This window comes from Rana temporaria, chromosome 6 (genome assembly GCF_905171775.1).
Source record: "Rana temporaria chromosome 6, aRanTem1.1, whole genome shotgun sequence".
NCBI lineage: Eukaryota > Metazoa > Chordata > Amphibia > Anura > Ranidae > Rana > Rana temporaria.
Genome location: NC_053494.1, coordinates 219,481,655 through 219,501,119, shown reverse-complemented (window position 1 = coordinate 219,501,119; position 19,465 = coordinate 219,481,655). Strand labels below are relative to the sequence as shown.

Sequence of the window (19,465 nt, the reverse complement as noted above, 5' to 3'; positions counted from 1 at the left end):
CGGGAAGCGATGATGGTATTTTCTGTTCTGCTTTGTGGTTGGCATTTGTGATTTCTTTTGGGGAGGGGTTTGGGGTGTCATACTTACACGTGCAGCTCTGTGCCCCCCACATACGGGATGGCACCCACAGACTTGATCACATGACCGATCACGTACAAAATGGATAGCCAAAATATGGTGCTGCGGGAACAGAAAAGTGATGTAATGAGGTGTGGAGATCATACAATGTATCTTCATGTATCAGAGATCATACAATGTAGCTTCATGTATCAGAGATCATACAATGTATCTACATGTATCAGAGATCATACAATGTATCTTCATGTATCGGAGATCATACAATGTATCTACATGTATCAGAGATCATACAATGTATCTTCATGTATCGGAGATCATACAATGTATCTTCATGTATCAGAGATCATACAATGTATCTACATGTATCAGAGATCATACAATGTATCTTCATGTATCGGAGATCATACAATGTATCTTCATGTATCAGAGATCATACAATGTATCTACATGTATCAGAGATCATACAATGTATCTTCATGTATCGGAGATCATACAATGTATCTTCATGTATCAGAGATCATACAATGTATCTACATGTATCAGAGATCATACAATGTATCTTCATGTATCAGAGATCATACAATGTATCTACATGTATCAGAGATCATACAATGTATCTTCATGTATAGGAGATCATACAATGTATCTACATGTATCAGAGATCATACAATGTATCTACATGTATCAGAGATCATACAATGTATCTTCATGTATCAGAGATCATACAATGTATCTTCATGTATCGGAGATCATACAATGTATCTTCATGTATCAGAGATCATACAATGTATCTACATGTATCAGAGATCATACAATGTATCTACATGTATCAGAGATCATACAATGTATCTTCATGTATCAGAGATCATACAATGTATCTACATGTATCAGAGATCATACAATGTATCTTCATGTATCGGAGATCATACAATGTATCTACATGTATCGAAGATCATACAATGTATCTTCATGTATCAGAGATCATACAATGTATCTTCATGTATCGGAGATCATACAATGTATCTTCATGTATCGGAGATCATACAATGTATCTACATGTATCAGAGATCATACAATGTATCTTCATGTATCGGAGATCATACAATGTATCTTCATGTATCAGAGATCATACAATGTATCTACATGTATCAGAGATCATACAATGTATCTTCATGTATCGGAGATCATACAATGTATCTTCATGTATCGGAGATCATACAATGTATCTACATGTATCAGAGATCATACAATGTATCTACATGTATCAGAGATCATACAATGTATCTTCATGTATCGGAGATCATACAATGTATCTTCATGTATCGGAGATCATACAATGTATCTACATGTATCAGAGATCATACAATGTATCTTCATGTATCAGAGATCATACAATGTATCTTCATGTATCGGAGATCATACAATGTATCTTCATGTATCAGAGATCATACAATGTATCTTCATGTATCAGAGATCATACAATGTATCTACATGTATCAGAGATCATACAATGTATCTTCATGTATCGGAGATCATACAATGTATCTTCATGTATCAGAGATCATACAATGTATCTTCATGTATCAGAGATCATACAATGTATCTTCATGTATCAGAGATCATACAATGTATCTTCATGTATCAGAGATCATACAATGTATCTTCATGTATCAGAGATCATACAATGTATCTACATGTATCGGAGATCATACAATGTATCTTCATGTATCAGAGATCATACAATGTATCTACATGTATCAGAGATCATACAATGTATCTTCATGTATCGGAGATCATACAATGTATCTACATGTATCAGAGATCATACAATGTATCTACATGTATTGGAGATCATACAATGTATCTTCATGTATCAGAGATCATACAATGTATCTTCATGTATCGGAGATCATACAATGTATCTTCATGTATCGGAGATCATACAATGTATCTTCATGTATCGGAGATCATACAATGTATCTTCATGTATCAGAGATCATACAATGTATCTTCATGTATCAGAGATCATACAATGTATCTTCATGTATCGGAGATCATACAATGTATCTTCATGTATCAGAGATCATACAATGTATCTACATGTATCAGAGATCATACAATGTATCTTCATGTATCGGAGATCATACAATGTATCTACATGTATCAGAGATCATACAATGTATCTACATGTATCGGAGATCATACAATGTATCTTCATGTATCAGAGATCATACAATGTATCTTCATGTATCGGAGATCATACAATGTATCTTCATGTATCGGAGATCATACAATGTATCTTCATGTATCGGAGATCATACAATGTATCTTCATGTATCAGAGATCATACAATGTATCTTCATGTATCAGAGATCATACAATGTATCTACATGTATCGGAGATCATACAATGTATCTTCATGTATCAGAGATCATACAATGTATCTTCATGTATCAGAGATCATACAATGTATCTTCATGTATCAGAGATCATACAATGTATCTACATGTATCAGAGATCATACAATGTATCTTCATGTATTGGAGATCATACAATGTATCTACATGTATCAGAGATCATACAATGTATCTTCATGTATCAGAGATCATACAATGTATCTTCATGTATCGGAGATCATACAATGTATCTTCATGTATCGGAGATCATACAATGTATCTTCATGTATCGGAGATCATACAATGTATCTTCATGTATCAGAGATCATACAATGTATCTTCATGTATCAGAGATCATACAATGTATCTTCATGTATCAGAGATCATACAATGTATCTTCATGTATCAGAGATCATACAATGTATCTTCATGTATCGGAGATCATACAATGTATCTTCATGTATCAGAGATCATACAATGTATCTACATGTATCAGAGATCATACAATGTATCTTCATGTATCGGAGATCATACAATGTATCTACATGTATCAGAGATCATACAATGTATCTACATGTATCGGAGATCATACAATGTATCTTCATGTATCAGAGATCATACAATGTATCTTCATGTATCAGAGATCATACAATGTATCTTCATGTATCGGAGATCATACAATGTATCTTCATGTATCAGAGATCATACAATGTATCTTCATGTATCGGAGATCATACAATGTATCTTCATGTATCAGAGATCATACAATGTATCTTCATGTATCGGAGATCATACAATGTATCTTCATGTATCGGAGATCATACAATGTATCTTCATGTATCAGAGATCATACAATGTATCTTCATGTATCAGAGATCATACAATGTATCTTCATGTATCAGAGATCATACAATGTATCTTCATGTATCAGAGATCATACAATGTATCTTCATGTATCGGAGATCATACAATGTATCTTCATGTATCAGAGATCATACAATGTATCTACATGTATCAGAGATCATACAATGTATCTTCATGTATCGGAGATCATACAATGTATCTACATGTATCAGAGATCATACAATGTATCTACATGTATCGGAGATCATACAATGTATCTACATGTATCAGAGATCATACAATGTATCTACATGTATCAGAGATCATACAATGTATCTACATGTATCGGAGATCATACAATGTATCTTCATGTATCAGAGATCATACAATGTATCTTCATGTATCAGAGATCATACAATGTATCTTCATGTATCGGAGATCATACAATGTATCTTCATGTATCGGAGATCATACAATGTATCTTCATGTATCAGAGATCATACAATGTATCTTCATGTATCGGGAAAAAAAAGGGGGTAGCCATCCGGGGACCTGGGGACCTCTGGGCCTTTTAATAATAATAATAATAATAATAATAATAATAATAATAATAATAATAATAATAAAAAAATATATAAAAAATATAATTGTTTTTTTTATAAATAAATAAGAAAACTATATAAAAAAATTAATTGTTTTTTTATATAAAAAAAAGGGGGGGGGGTGCCATCTGGGGCCCTGGGGAACTTTGGGCCCTTTAATTAAAAAAAAAATAAGAAAGATATATAAAAAAAATATGTTGACCTCTGGGCCCCTTACAAAAAAGAATAAAAAAAAGGGGGGGTTGCCACCCGGGCCCCTTACAGGTGTACTGCCTGTACCCCCCTGATGGCAGCCCTGCCCATCACTTCCAGTGGTACCCATATCGCTGCACGATTTTGCCACATTTGTCGCCCGAACAAATCGTGCAAACAGAATCGCGGGATGCCCGTCGCCCAAAAGAAGTTCTTGTCCTACGATTCTGTTTGCGCGATTTTACCACGGTTGACGCCCGACAAATTGGCTGCAATATTGCGCCGCAATCGGAGTGCCATTGGAAGTGACGGGGATCGCACGGGCATCCTGCGATTTGCTGTTACTTTCAAATTGCGGGCAGAATTTGCGGCTGATGCCTCGGATAGGCCAAGATGTGAACGGAGCCTAATTTGTTTTTGTCACTTTTATTCCTATCACAAGAAATGTGAGCACCCCTTGCGATAGAAATAAGCAGGTGACAGGTCCTCTTTAGTAGAGACATTTGGGGTCTGTAAGTCCCCAAATCTCACCTCTACCCTGGAAAGCATGAGATGATAAAAAAAAAAAATGGCGGCGTTTACATGTGACGCCATGACATCACTTCCGACCTCCCAGGATCATAGAGATCGCCATTGAACCCACTTGAATTTGCCCAGCCAGCCGTCAGCGATGGGGGCCCCGAGGATCGGGGTGAAGTAGCAGAGCCCGGAGAAGGCGTGGTAGACGGTGGTGGAGAGGTTCTCGCTCCAGTGCAGGTAGTTCAGGAAGTAGAGCGTCAGGACGGCTGAACAGAGAGAAGATTTGTATTAATATTTTACAGAGAAGATAATAAAAATATATACAGTATCTGACAAAAGTAAGTACACCCCTCTCTCACATTTCTGTAAATCTTTTCTTGTATCTTTTCATGTAACACTGAAGAAATGACACTTTGTACCTACAATGTTGTGTAGTGAGTGTACAGCTTGTATAACAAATAACTCAACACACAGCCATTCATGTCTAAACCGCTGGCAACAAAAGTCAGTACACCCCTAAGTGACAATATTTTGTGTGGCCGCCATTATTTTCCAGCACTGTCTTAACCCTCTTGGGCATGGAGGTCACCAGAGCTTCACAGGTTGTCACTGGAGTCCTCTTCCCCTCCTCCACGATAACATCACCTCTCCCCCTCTCTCTCCTCTCCCCCGCCCCCTCTACCCCCCTTCTGCCCTCTATCTTCTCCCTCTCCCCTAACTCTCTCCTCTTTCGGTACTCTCTCTCTCTCTCCTCTCACTCTCCCCCTCTCTCTCTCCCCCTCTCTCCTCTATCTCTCCCACTCCCTCTCTCTCCTCTATCTCTCCCCTCTCTCTCCCCTATCTTTTCCCTCTCTCCCCCTCCCCCTCTCTCTCTCCACTCACTCACTCCCCCTTCTGCCCTCTCTCTCCCCTTTCTCCCCCCTCTCTCTTCCCCCAATCCTTCACTGTCTCTCCCTCTGCCCTCTCTCCCCTTTCTCCCCTCTCTCTCTCTCTCTCGCCACTTTTCCACCTCTCTTCCCCTTCTCTCCCCCCCCTTTCTCCCCTCTCTCCTCTCACTCCCCACTCTCCTCTCTCTCCTCCTTTCTATCCTCGCTACCTTCCCCTCACTCCCCCCTTTGCTCTCTCTTCCCTCTCTCTTCTCCCTCTCCCCTCTCTCTCTCCTTCTCTCCCCCCTTCCTTCCCTCTCTATCCCCCTTTTGCCACTCTCTCCTCTATCTCTCCCCTCTCCCTCTCTCTGTCCTCTATCCCCCCTCTCTCTCTCTCCCCTCTCTGTCCCCTCTCCCCCTTCACTTTCCCCCTCTCTCGTTCTCTCCATCTCTCTCTCTTTTATCTTTCTCCTCTCTCTCTCCCCCCCCTTTTGCCCTCTCTCTCCCATTTCTTCCCTATATCTCCCCTTTCTCCTCTCTCCCCCCTCTCTCTTCCCCCACTCCCTCACTGTCTCCCTCTCTCCCCTTTTTTTTCCCCTCGCTCTCTTCCCTCACTCTCTCTTGGAACTTTTCCGCCTCTCTTCCCCTTCTCTCCCCATTCTCTCCCCGTCTGCCCTTTCTCTTCTACCTTTCCCCTCTCCCTTTCCTCCTTCTATCCCCCCGCTTCTCTTTCCACCTTCCTTCCTCACTCTATCCCCCTTCTGCCCTCTCTCTTCTCCCTCTCCCCCCTCTCTCCTCCTTCTTTTCCTCCTCTGCCCTCTCTCTCTCCCCCGTCTTTCCCCCTTCTGTCTCCTCTCTCTCCCCCCACACTTCCCCCTCTGCCCTCTGTCTTCTCCCTTTTCCCCCCGTCTCTTCTCCCTCTCCCCTCTCTCCTGCTCCTCTCCCCACTCTCTATTCCTTTTCTCCCACCTCTGCCCTCTCTCTTCTTTATCTGCACCTTCTGTCCCTTCTCTCTCCCCCTCACTTCCCCCTCTGCCCTCTCTCTTCTCCCTTTTTCCCTCTATCTTCCTCTCTCCCTCCTTTTCTCCCCTCTCTGCGCCATCTCTTTTCCCGTTTCCCCCTCTCTCCCCCTTCTCTTCTCCTCTCCCCCCCCCCCCCCCTTGCAACTTTCTCTCCTCCCCCCTCTCTCTCCCTTTTTTTCTCCCCTCTCTCTTCTCCCTTTTTCCCTCTCTCTTCTTCCTCTCTCCCTCCTTTTCTCCCCTCTCTCTTCTCTCTTTTCCCCTCTCTCTTCTTCCTCTCGCCCCCTTTTTCTCCCCTCTCTGCGCCATCTCTTTTCCCTTTTCCCCCTCTCTCCCCTTCTCTTCTCCTCTCTATTCCCCCCCCCCTTGCAACTTTCTCTCCTCCCCCCCTCTCTCTCCCTCCTCAGTGTATACATTCGTCTTCTATGTAATTACCCCCCTTTTTAGCCTCTCCCACTGTTGGGTGCAGCCTGACCCTGACCACCATTTGTCACGCTGCGTCCCGCAGGGCTTGTTTTTATGCTCCATCCCATGGGGCCCGCTGTGTTGTTCATAATCCTGGTCACGCTGGCGTTGGTCACGTTGTTTAGACTTTTTCATTGTAAAACCGAGCAGATCACTTGTTATGGGGATTTGTCATGTTTACACCCCGCTTAATCAATTCTCCCGCTTTCTAATAGAAGTTTATGTCGCACTTCAGGGTGTGAGTGGAGTCATCAGCCGGCGGCGGCCCTCACCTTTCATTCCATAGTAGGAGAATCTCTCGCAGAACTCGTTGACGATGATGAACAGAATACTCAGCGGGTATTTGGTTCCACATATTCGCTGAAGGAGAAGAACGTACCAGAGTTAGCGGTTATCAGGTGAAGTCTGGAAAGCATTTCCTAATATATCTGATGTACAAATATGGGGAATACACCAGTAAATATTCCTCCCACTGACACCAATGATGGGACACTATTCCTCCCACTGACACCAATGATGGGACACTATTCCTCCCACTGATACCAATGATGGGACACTATTCCTCCCACTGACACCAATGATGGGAAATTATTCCTCCCATTGATACCAATGATGGGGCACTATTCCTCCCACTGATACCAATGATGGGACACTATTCCTCTCACTGACACCAATGATGGGGTACTATTCCTCCCACTGATACCAATGATGGGACACTATTCCTCCCACTGACACCAATAATGGGACACTATTCCTCCCACTGACACCAATGATGGGAAACTATTCCTCCCACTGATACCAATGATGGGGCACTATTCCTCCCACTGATACCAATGATGGGACACTATTCCTCTCACTGACACCAATGATGGGGTACTATTCCTCCCACTGACACCAATGATGGGACACTATTCCTCCCACTGACACCAATGATGGGACACTATTCTTCCCACTGACACCAATGATGGGGCATTATTCCTCCCACTGATACCAATGATGGGACACTATTTCTTTCACTGATACCAACGATGGGACACTATTACTCCCACTGATACCAATGATGGGACACTATTCCTCCCACTGACACCAATGATAGCACACTATTCCTCCCACTGACACCAATGAGGGGGGACTAACCATTTTACTGACACCAAATGATGGGGCACTATTTTCCTCACTGACACTAACAATGGGGCACTATTCCTCTCACTGACACCAATGATGGGGCATGATTCCTCATCCCTCTGATCACATCCTTTTTTACTATGTTAAAAGTCTAAACACATTATACAACCGTGTTCAATGTATTTTGTGAACAATGAGACCAGCACAGGTATATTGAATACAATAGAGGATATTAGTATTACCGCGCCAAAACTGAGTCTGCTCGCCAGTTTATCAGACAATATAGAGCAGATAAATTTATGCAAAAAGTGACCTTCTAGTAACAAGAAGTGTCACCCGCACATTAGGCAGTAATGAGGAGACATAGAAAGAAGAATCACGAGAAAGTCACCGGTATGATTAGACAATAGGGGCCGAACAATGTCTCAGGCCTGAGGGCAAGGAGCGGGTTATAAAGGATGGAGTCATTGGGCTGCATAGTTTTCTGTATATCAGGAAGAAAGAAGCAAGAAAGAAAAATAAAAAAAATAAAAGAAAGAATAAATGCAAAGAAAGGAAAATACATAATAGATACAAAGAAAGAAAGAAAAATAAAGAAATGATAGATACAAAGAAAGAAAAATAAATAATAGATACAAAGAAAGAAAGAAAAATAATTGATACAAAGTAGAAAAGAAAGAAAAATAATTGATACAAAGTAGAAAAAAAGGAAAAATAATAGATACAAAGAAAGAAAGAAAAATAAATAAAGAAATGATAGATACAAAGAAAGAAAAAAGAAATAATAGATACAAAGAAAGAAAGAAAAATAATTGATACAAAGTAGAAAAGAAAGAAAAATATTTGATACAGAGTAGAAAAGAAATAAAAATAATAGATACAAAGAAAGAAAGAAAAATAAAAAAATTATAGATACAAATAAAGAAAAAAAAATAATAGATACAAAGAAAGAAAGAAAATTAATAGATAAAAAGTAGAAAAAAAAGGAAAAATAATGGATACTAAGAAAGAAAGAAAAATTATAGATACAAAGTAGAAAAGAAGGAAAAAATAATAGATACAAAGAAAGAAAGTAAAAATAAAGAAATGATAGATACAAAGAAAGAAATATAAATAATAGATACAAAGAAAGTAAGAAAGAAACATAAAGAAATGATAGATACATAGAAAGAAAAATAAATAATAGATATAAAGAAAGAAAGAAAATAAATAATTGCAAAGAAAGAAAAATAAATAATAGATACAAATAAAGAAAGAAAAATAATAGATACAAAGTAGAAAAGAAGGAAAAATAATAGAATAAAGAAAGAAAGAAAAATAATAGATACAAAGTAGAAAAGGAGAAAAAATAATAGATACAAAGTAGAAAAGAAGAAAAAATAATAGATACAAAGTAGAAAAGAAGGAAAAAAATAGATACAAAGTAGAAAAGAAGGAAAAATAATAGATACAAAGTAGAAAAGAACGAAAAATAATAGATACAAGGTAGAAAAGAAAGAAAAATAATACATACAAAGTAGAGAAGAAAGAAAAATAATAGATACAAAGTAGAAAAGAAGGAAAAATAATAGAACAAAGAAAGAAAGAAAAATAATAGATACAAAGTAGAAAAGAAGGAAAAATAATAGATACAAAGTAGAAAAGAAGGAAAAATAATAGATACAAATTAGAATAAAAATAATAGATACAAAGTAGAACAAAATGAAAAATAATAGATACAAAGAAAGAAAAATAAAGAAATGATAGATACAAATAAAGAAAAAGAAATAATAGATACAAAGAAACAAAGAAAAATAAAGAAATGATAGATATAAAGAAAGAAGAAACAAAAAATAATTGCAAAGGAAGAAAGAAAAATAATAGATACAAAGTAGAAAAGAAGGAAAAATAATAGAACAAAGAAAGAAAGAAAAATAATAGATACAAAAGTAGAAAAGAAGGAAAGATAATAGATACAAAGTAGAAAAGAAGAAAAAATAAAGAAATAATAGATTTCAAAAAAAGAAAAGAAAAAGAGTGGGAGGGAAAAAGGATCCGGCTCCCATCCTAATTAGTGTGGTTCGCAATGTGTGTATACATTCGCCCCACCCCCTTAAAACAAAAATTTCCCCCACCTAGCATAAATCCTCTATTCCTCAAATTTCCCCTCTGAGCACAAATCCCTCCCCCACTCCAAATCCCCCCTTCTAGCACAAATCCCCCCCACAAATTTCCCCCCTAGCACAATTACCCTCCCCCTTAATTATCCCTACTACAAATACCCCCCTCCTAGCACAAATCCTCCCCAAACGACCCCTCCTAGCACAATTACCCCCAATCATCCCTACTAGCACAACCCCCCCCCAAAAAAAAATCAGATCTTAGCATAAATTTTCTCTTTCTCCCCATCATATTATCTTTTCTAGCACAAACCCCCCAAATCCCCACTCATAGCACAATGTTTTTTCACCCATCCCCCCCTGCCAACACAATTCCCCCCCAAATCACAACTTCTAGCACATGTCCCTTCCTAGAACAATTCTTATTCCCCTTTCCAACATAAATCCCCCCCCCAATCTCCTTGTGGTCCCCCCCCCCCCCCACTGATGATGGTGAACCTTGGCACCCCAGATGTGTTGGAACTACATTTCCCATGATACTCATGTACTCTGCAGTGTAGTTGAGCATCATGGCAAATGTAGTTCCAAAACATCTGGGGTGCCGAGGTTCACCTTCACTGACCTAGGGCATCCGTCCCTCCTGCCCACCCCTTGTCCTGGCTCCTGTCTGTCAAATTTTTATTTATTTATTTAAAACATTTTTTTTTTGTAAGGAGCCTGGAGGTCCCCAGGGCCCTGGACATTTATTATAGCAAAAAGTAAAAGATATTGGGCCAGATTCAGATAGAGATACGACAGCGTATCTCCTGATACGCCATCGTATCTCTGAGTGCGCTCGGTCGTATCTATGCGCCTGATTCAGAGAATCAGGTTCCGCATAGATCTCCCTAAGATCCGCCAGGTGTAACTGTCTTACACCGTGGGATCTTAGGCTGCAATTCCAGGCCGGCCGCTAGGTGGTGTTTCGTTTTTTTACGCGATGAATATGCAAATGAGGATTTCCGCCGATTCAGAAACGAACGACCGCCCGGCGCATTTTTTTTACGTCGTTTGCGTTCGTTTTTTTCCGGCGTAAAGTTACCCCTGCTGTGTGAAGGGGTATCCTATGTTAAGTATGGCCGTCGTTCCCGCGTCGAATTTTGAAATTTTACGTTGTTTGCGTAAGTCGATTCAGAAAAGGGCTGGGACGTAAGTTACGCTCATGACGAAACCAATGACGTCCTTGCGACGTCATTTGGAGCAATGCACACTGGGAAATTTGACGGACGGCGCATGCGCAGTTCGTTCGGCGCGGGGACGCGCCTGATTTAAATGTTACACGCCCCCTAGCTGCGGAATTTGAATTCCGCCGGGGGATTTACGATACGCCGCCGCAACTTTAGAGGCAAGTGCTTTCTGAATAAAGCACTTGCCTCAAAAACTTGCGGCGGCGTAACGTAAATCAGATCTAAAGATCCGCTGACCTATCTAAATCTGGGCCATCGTGTTTTTTTTTTCAAAATTGTCGCTCTATTTTTGTTTATAGGGCAAAAAATAAAAACCGCAGAGGTGATCAAATACCACCAAAAGAAAGCTCTATTTGTGGGGAAAAAAGGACGTCAATTTTGTTTGGGAGCCACGTCGCACGACCGCGCAATTGTCAGTTAAAGCGACGCAGTGCCGAATCGCAAAAAAAGTGGCCCGGTCATTGAGCAGCCAAATTCTCCGGGGCTGAAGTGGTTAAGACAGTGAAGTGTCTGTAGATATAATGAAAAGCTTTGATATTTATGCAAAAGAAGTACATTGATGATATATTGGTACATAGGGGGAGCTGGAATTTAGAAAGAAAAAAGGTGAACTTATCCTTTAAATTGAATCTTGCGTAACACTTTCATTTGGCATGTTGAAGTGCGCAGGAGATAAGAGGAGAGATAACAGTCCATGTGGATAGAGAGGTAGTATGGAAAACAGGATCTCCTGGGTTATGTAAAGTTCACCATACACTATACAAGCAGGACTCTCTATAGTAATAGATGTGGTGGAGAAGGACTGTCTATAGTAATAGATGTGGTGGAGAAGGACTCTCTATAGTAGATGTGGGGGAGAAGGACTCTCTATAATAATAGATGTGGTGGAGAAGGACTCTCTATAGTAATAGATGTGGTGGAGAAGGACTTTCTATAGTAATAGATGTGGTGGAGAAGGACTCTCTATAGTAGATGTGGTGGAGAAGGACTCTCTATAGTAATAGATGTGGTGGAGAAGGACTCTCTATAGTAATAGATGTGGTGGAGAAGGACTCTCTATAGTAATAGATGTGGTGGAGAAGGACTCTCTATAGTAGATGTGGTGGAGAAGGACTCTCTATAATAGATGTGGCGGAGAAGGACTCTCTTAGTAGATGTGGTGGAGAAGGACTCTCTATAGTAATAGATGTGGTGGAGAAGGACTCTCTATAGTAGATGTGGTGGAGAAGGACTCTCTATAGTAATAGATGTGGTGGAGAAGGACTCTCTATAGTAATAGATGTGGTGGAGAAGGACTCTCTATAGTAGATGTGGTGGAGAAGGACTCTCTATAGTAATAGATGTGGTGGAGAAGGACTCTCTGTAGTAATAGATGTGGTGGAGAAGGACTCTCTATAGTAATAGATGTGGCGGAGAAGGACTCTCTATAGTAGATGTGGTGGAGAAGGACTCTCTATAGTAATAGTTGTGGTGGAGAAGGACTCTCTATAGTAGATGTGGTGGAGAAGGACTCTCTATAGTAGATGTGGTGGAAAGGGACTCTCTATAGTAATAGTTGTGGTGGAGAAGGACTCTCTATAGTAATAGTTGTGGCGGAGAAGGACTCTCTATAGTAGATGTGGTGGAGAAGGACTCTCTATAGTAATAGATGTGGTGGAGAAGGACTCTCTATAGTAGATGTGGTGGAGAAGGACTCTCTATAGTAGATGTGGGGGAGAAGGACTCTCTATAGTAATAGTTGTGGTGGAGAAGGACTCTCTATAGTAATAGATGTGGCGGAGAAGGACTCTCTTAGTAGATGTGGTGGAGAAGGACTCTCTATAGTAATAGATGTGGTGGAGAAGGACTCTCTATAGTAGATGTGGGGGAGAAGAACTCTCTATAATAATAGATGTGGTGGAGAAGGACTCTCTATAGTAATAGATGTGGTGGAGAAGGACTTTCTATAGTAATAGATGTGGTGGAGAAGGACTCTCTATAGTAGATGTGGTGGAGAAGGACTCTCTATAGTAGATGTGGTGGAGAAGGACTCTCTATAGTAATAGATGTGGTGGAGAAGGACTCTCTGTAGTAATAGATGTGGTGGAGAAGGACTCTCTATAGTAATAGATGTGGCGGAGAAGGACTCTCTATAGTAGATGTGGTGGAGAAGGACTCTCTATAGTAATAGTTGTGGTGGAGAAGGACTCTCTATAGTAGATGTGGTGGAGAAGGACTCTCTATAGTAGATGTGGTGGAGAAGGACTCTCTATAGTAATAGATGTGGTGGAGAAGGACTCTCTATAGTAATAGTTGTGGTGGAGAAGGACTCTCTATAGTAGATGTGGGGGAGAAGGACTCTCTATAGTAATAGTTGTGGTGGAGAAGGACTCTCTATAGTAATAGATGTGGCGGAGAAGGACTCTCTTAGTAGATGTGGTGGAGAAGGACTCTCTATAGTAATAGATGTGGTGGAGAAGGACTCTCTATAGTAGATGTGGTGGAGAAGGACTCTCTATAATAGATGTGGTGGAGAAGGACTCTCTATAGTAATAGTTGTGGTGGAGAAGGACTCTCTATAGTAGATGTGGGGGAGAAGGACTCTCTATAGTAATAGATGTGGTGGAGAAGGACTCTCTATAGTAGATGTGGTGGAGAAGGACTCTCTATAGTAATAGATGTGGTGGAGAAGGACTCTCTATAGTAATAGATGTGGTGGAGAAGGACTCTCTATAGTAATAGATGTGGTGGAGAAGGACTCTCTATAGTAATAGATGTGGTGGAGAAGGACTCTCTATAGTAATAGATGTGGTGGAGAAGGACTTTCTATAGTAATAGATGTGGTGGAGAAGGACTCTCTATAGTAGATGTGGTGGAGAAGGACTCTCTATAGTAATACATGTGGTGGAGAAGGACTCTCTGTAGTAGATGTGGTGGAGAAGGGCTCTCTATAGTAATAGATGTGGTGGAGAAGGACTCTCTATAGTAGATGTGGTGGAGAAGGACTCTCTATAGTAATAGATGTGGTGGAGAAGGACTCTCTGTAGTAGATGTGGTGGAGAAGGACTCTCTGTAGTAGATGTGGTGGAGAAGGACTCTCTATAGTAACAGGCATAGGGAAGCAGTCCTCCCTGCATTGGGTTAAGCTGTAGCTGTACTCGGTGTAATACTCGTTCTGCGTATTTGTTGCCAGAATCTCTTGTGAAATCCTCACAACAGAAACAAATAAACTCAGGATCTTTCATGATCTCGGGTGGACGTCCCTCTCCGGCTCAGAACTTGGGATGACCGCCCACCTATCCCGGTCAGGTAATGGTTGAGGGGCCGCAGGACAACTTACCGGCACTTTCTTGGTCGGTGACGATTCTTTTCTGAAGAACTTTGCGATCCAGGACCCTGAGGAGGAGAAGAGAGATCTCAGGCCTGACATGATGCCAAAGTCCCGGAGTCTCTGTGTCCTTCCTACTCCAGCCGTCCTTCCTTCCCTCCCATCCCTGCAGGGTGCAGCTCACCTCCCGACTCCTCGGCAATTAACTCAAACTTCCCTGACGGGCTAATTATAGAGGAACGTTGTGCAAACCTCCCGCCTGGACCGGCCCGGACACTGCCGGGAACCTTTCTTCCGGGGACTCAGGATGGGGGAGCCCACGGAGCCCCAATTCTTTGGAGAAATTCAGACATCGAAAATGGAAAAGTACAGCAGCTTTACAGCTGAACTCCAGTCACACAGCTGAATACACATATTATATGATCTCCTTCTCTATTAGATCCCAGAAAACCCTCCAACCCCTACCTAACAACTGTATTTTCATTTTCTCCATCTGACCCCCCCCCCCACAGCTAACTACCCTTTGTTCCACCTGACCCTCCCTTCTAGATTGTAAGCTCTGAGGATCAGGGCCCTCTGATCCCTCCTGCATTGAATTGTATTGTAACTGTACTGCCTGCCCTCATGTTGTAAAGCGCAAAAACTGCTGGCTCTATATAAATCCTGAATCATAATAATAACGATAATCAGCCCGCTCCGTTCTGGTCACATGATCCCCTGTAAGCAGCGTGGGAAGTTGCTCGCCGCAGGATCCGGAAAACAGCAAATCCATTGTGAGGTGTGTATTACAGGCAGAACTAGGGTTATGGGTTACGGTTAGGGTTAGGGGGTTAGTGTTGGGGTCAGGGTTGGGGGGTTAGGGCTAGGGTTAGGGGGTTAAGGCGTTAGGGCTAGGGTTAGGGTCAGGGTGTTAGGGTTGGGGTCAGGGTTACGGGGTTAGGGTTAGGGGGTTAGGGCTAGGGTTAGGGCTAGGGTTAGGGTTAGGGTTAGGTCTAGGGTTAGGGGGTTAGGGTTAGGGCTAGGGTTAGGGTTAGGGGGTTAGTGTTGGGGTAAGGGTTAGGGGGTTAGGGCTAGGGTTAGGGGGTTAAGGTTAGGGCTAGAGTTGGGGTTAGGGTGTTAGGGTTGGGGTCAGGGTTAGGGTTACGGGGTTAGGGTTAGGGGGTTAGGGCTAGGGTTAGGGCTAGGGTTAGGGTTAGGGCTGGGGTTAGGGGGTTAGGGTTAGGGCTAGGGTTGGGGTTAGGGGGTTAGTGTTGGGGTAAGGGTTAGGGGGTTAGGGCTAGGGTTAGGGGGTTAAGGTTAGGGCTAGGGTTAGGGTCAGGGTGTTAGGGTTGGGGTCAGGGTTAGGGTTACGGGGTTAGGGTTAGGGGGTTAGGGCTAGGGTTAGGGCTAGGGTTAGGGTTAGGTCTAGGGTTAGGGGGTTAGGGTTAGGGCTAGGGTTAGGGTTAGGGGGTTAGTGTTGGGGTCAGGGTTAGGGGGTTAGGGCTAGGGTTAGGGTTAGGCATACGCAGTAGGGAACCAGGGAGAAAACCTGCAAGGCTTTACGTCATGATTCCCTTTTACCGAAGATGGCGGCGACAGCACACGAGAGCCGAGGCACAGGTCGGCTTCGGGTGCCGACATGGCGGGCGCCCAGGACAGGTAAGTGTCCTTATTTTAAAAGCCAGCAGCTGCAGTATTTGTAGCTGCTAACTTAACCACTTGTTTTCTAGGCACTTAAACCCCCCCTCTTGCCCAGACCAATTTTCAGTTTTCATCGCCGTCGCAATTTGAATGACAATTGCGCGGTCGTGCAACGCTGTACCCAAATGGGCTTTAAGTCCTTAGTTCAATTCTACATTATCGGGGCGGTGGCACATCTAATACCGGTGCATCCGTATTATCACCTTACGCTTGATGCACACCAAATTAGGGTTTTTTTTTCATGAAGCTGTACCCAAATGAAATTTTTATTATTTTTTTCCCCCACAGTTTCCTTTTGGTGGTATTTGATCACCTCTGCGGTTTTTTTTTTTTTGTAAAAAAAATATGAAAAAGGCAGATTTAAAAAAAATTATATTTTTTTATATTTTGTTATACAATTTTGCAAACGGGTAACTTTTCTCCTTCATTGATGGACTGCATTGATGGAAACCTATAAGGTGGCACTGGTGGGCACCAATAAGGCGGCACTTGTGGGCACTGATAGGCGGCACTGGTGGGCACTGATAGGCGGCACTGGTGGGCACTGATGGGTGGCACTGAGAGGTGGCACTAAGAAGTGGCACTAATAGGTGGCATTGATAGATGGCACCGATAGCTGGCAGTGATGGGCACTGGTAGGTGGCAGTGATGGGCACTGATGAGTGGCAATAATGGGCACTGATCAGTTATACTGATAGGCGGCATTACTAGGTAGCACTGATTGGCATCAGAGGTGGACATTTATAGGTGGCACTGTGGACATTGATAGGTGGCACTGTGTGACACGGAGAGACATGGAGAGATACGGAGAGACATGGAGAGATACGGAGAGACACGGAGAGACACAGAGAGATACAGAGAGACACAGAGAGATACAGAGAGACACAGAGAGACACAGAGAGATACAGAGAGACACAGAGAGACACAGAGAGATACAGAGAGACACAGAGAGATACAGAGAGACATAGAGATACGGAGAGACACGGAGAGACACGGAGAGACACGGAGAGATACGGAGAGACACAGAGAGACACAGAGAGACACAGAGAGATACAGAGAGACACAAGAGATACAGAGAGACACAGAGAGATACAGAGAGACACAGAGAGATACAGAGAGACACAAGAGATACAGAGAGACACAGAGAGATACAGAGAGACACAGAGAGACACAGAGAGATACAGAGAGACACAAGAGATACAGAGAGACACAGAGAGATACAGAGAGACACAGAGAGATACAGAGAGACACAGAGAGACACAGAGAGATACAGAGAGACACAGAGAGACACATAGAGATACAGAGAGACACAGAGAGACACAGAGAGATACAGAGAGACACAGAGAGACACAGAGAGATACAGAGAGACACAAGAGACACAGCGAGATACAGAGAGACACAAGAGATACAGAGAGACACAGAGAGATACATAGAGACACAGAGAGACACAGAGAGATACAGAGAGACACAGAGAGACACAGAGAGATACAGAGAGACACAGAGAGATACAGAGAGACACAAGAGACACAGCGAGATACAGAGAGACACAAAAGATACAGAGAGACACAGAGAGATACATAGAGATACAGAGAGACACACGAGATACAGAGAGATACAGAGAGACACAGAGAGATACAGAGAGACACAGAGAGACACAGAGAGATACAGAGAGATACAGAGAGACACAAGAGATACAGAGAGACATAGAGATACGGAGAGACACGGAGAGACACGGAGAGACACGGAGAGATACGGAGAGACACGGAGAGACACAGAGAGACACAGAGAGATACAGAGAGACACAAGAGATACAGAGAGACACAGAGAGATACAGAGAGACACAGAGAGATACAGAGAGACACAAGAGATACAGAGAGACACAGAGAGATACAGAGAGACACAGAGAGACACAGAGAGATACAGAGAGACACAAGAGATACAGAGAGACACAAGAGATACAGAGAGACACAGAGAGATACATAGAGACACAGAGAGACGCAGAGACACAGAGAGATACAGACAATGGTTAGATACAGACGTTCTGTACACAGATGATATATATATATATATATATACTATATATATAATATGTATGTATATATAGACACTGTGCAATGTCCTCATAAAGACTGGAATATATTATGCAAATTCTTGCAGTAGGTGTGCTGAGATAATAATATTGTTTTGTCTTCATGGAGTTGATGTCACTTTATAGAATACATTAACGTTACATTTTTACTTACATAACATTTGGCAGGTTCTGAGCCGGAGTTCTCGTCCCGTCTCGTAGGCATTGACTTAGTAAATCGCTTTGTATATTTCTGGTGGTGGGATATCTGTATCTGAGTCCTTCAGCTTCAGGTACATTCGTCTGCCTGATAAATTGAGCACAGGGATGGTGGGAACCCCTCATAATGGGCACAGCGGGTGTACAGACCCGGGAACTCAGCACAGGGATGGTGGGGACCCCTCATAATGGGCACAGCGGGTGTACAGACCCGGGAACTCAGCACAGGGATGGTGGGAACCCCTCATAATGGGCACAACGGGTGTACAGACCCGGGAACTCAGCACAGGGATGGTGGGAACCCCTCATAATGGGCACAGCGGGTGTACAGACCCGGTAACTCAACACAGGGATGGTGGGAACCCCTCATAATGGGCACAGCGGGTGTACAGACCCGGGAACTCAGCACAGGGATGGTGGGAACCCTTCATAATGGGCACAGCAGGTGTACAGACCCGGGAACTCAGCACAGGGATGGTGGGAACCCCTCATAATGGGCACAGCAGGTGTACAGACCCGGGAACTCAGCACAGGAATGGTGGGAACCCTTCATAATGGGCACAGCGGGTGTAAAGACCCGGGAACTCAGCACAGGGATGGTGGGAACTCCTCATAATGGGCACAGCGGGTGTACAGACCCTGGAACTCAGCACAGGGATGGTGGGAACCCCTCATAATGGGCACAGCGGGTGTAAAGACCCGGGAACTCAGCACAGGGATGGTGGGAACCCCTCATAATGGGGCACAGTGGGTGTACAGAC

The 19,465-nt window shown here is 42.6% G+C and overlaps 1 protein-coding gene across 1 annotated transcript in view; it reads right to left on the bottom strand.

Moving 5' to 3' along the window:
* LOC120944272 (solute carrier family 15 member 2-like) overlaps positions 1–15,166 on the bottom strand; it is a 56,853-nt gene extending 41,687 nt beyond the window's left edge. Inside the window, exons 1-4 of the mRNA XM_040358285.1 lie at positions 14,750–15,166; positions 7,253–7,340; positions 4,755–4,896; positions 88–180 (exon numbers count right to left, since the gene is read on the bottom strand). Of these exons, the coding sequence (XP_040214219.1) occupies positions 88–180; positions 4,755–4,896; positions 7,253–7,340; positions 14,750–14,839 (413 nt within the window). The 5' untranslated portion in view covers positions 14,840–15,166. The remainder of the gene's footprint in view (positions 1–87; positions 181–4,754; positions 4,897–7,252; positions 7,341–14,749) is intronic.
* Positions 15,167–19,465: the final 4,299 nt, after the last annotated feature.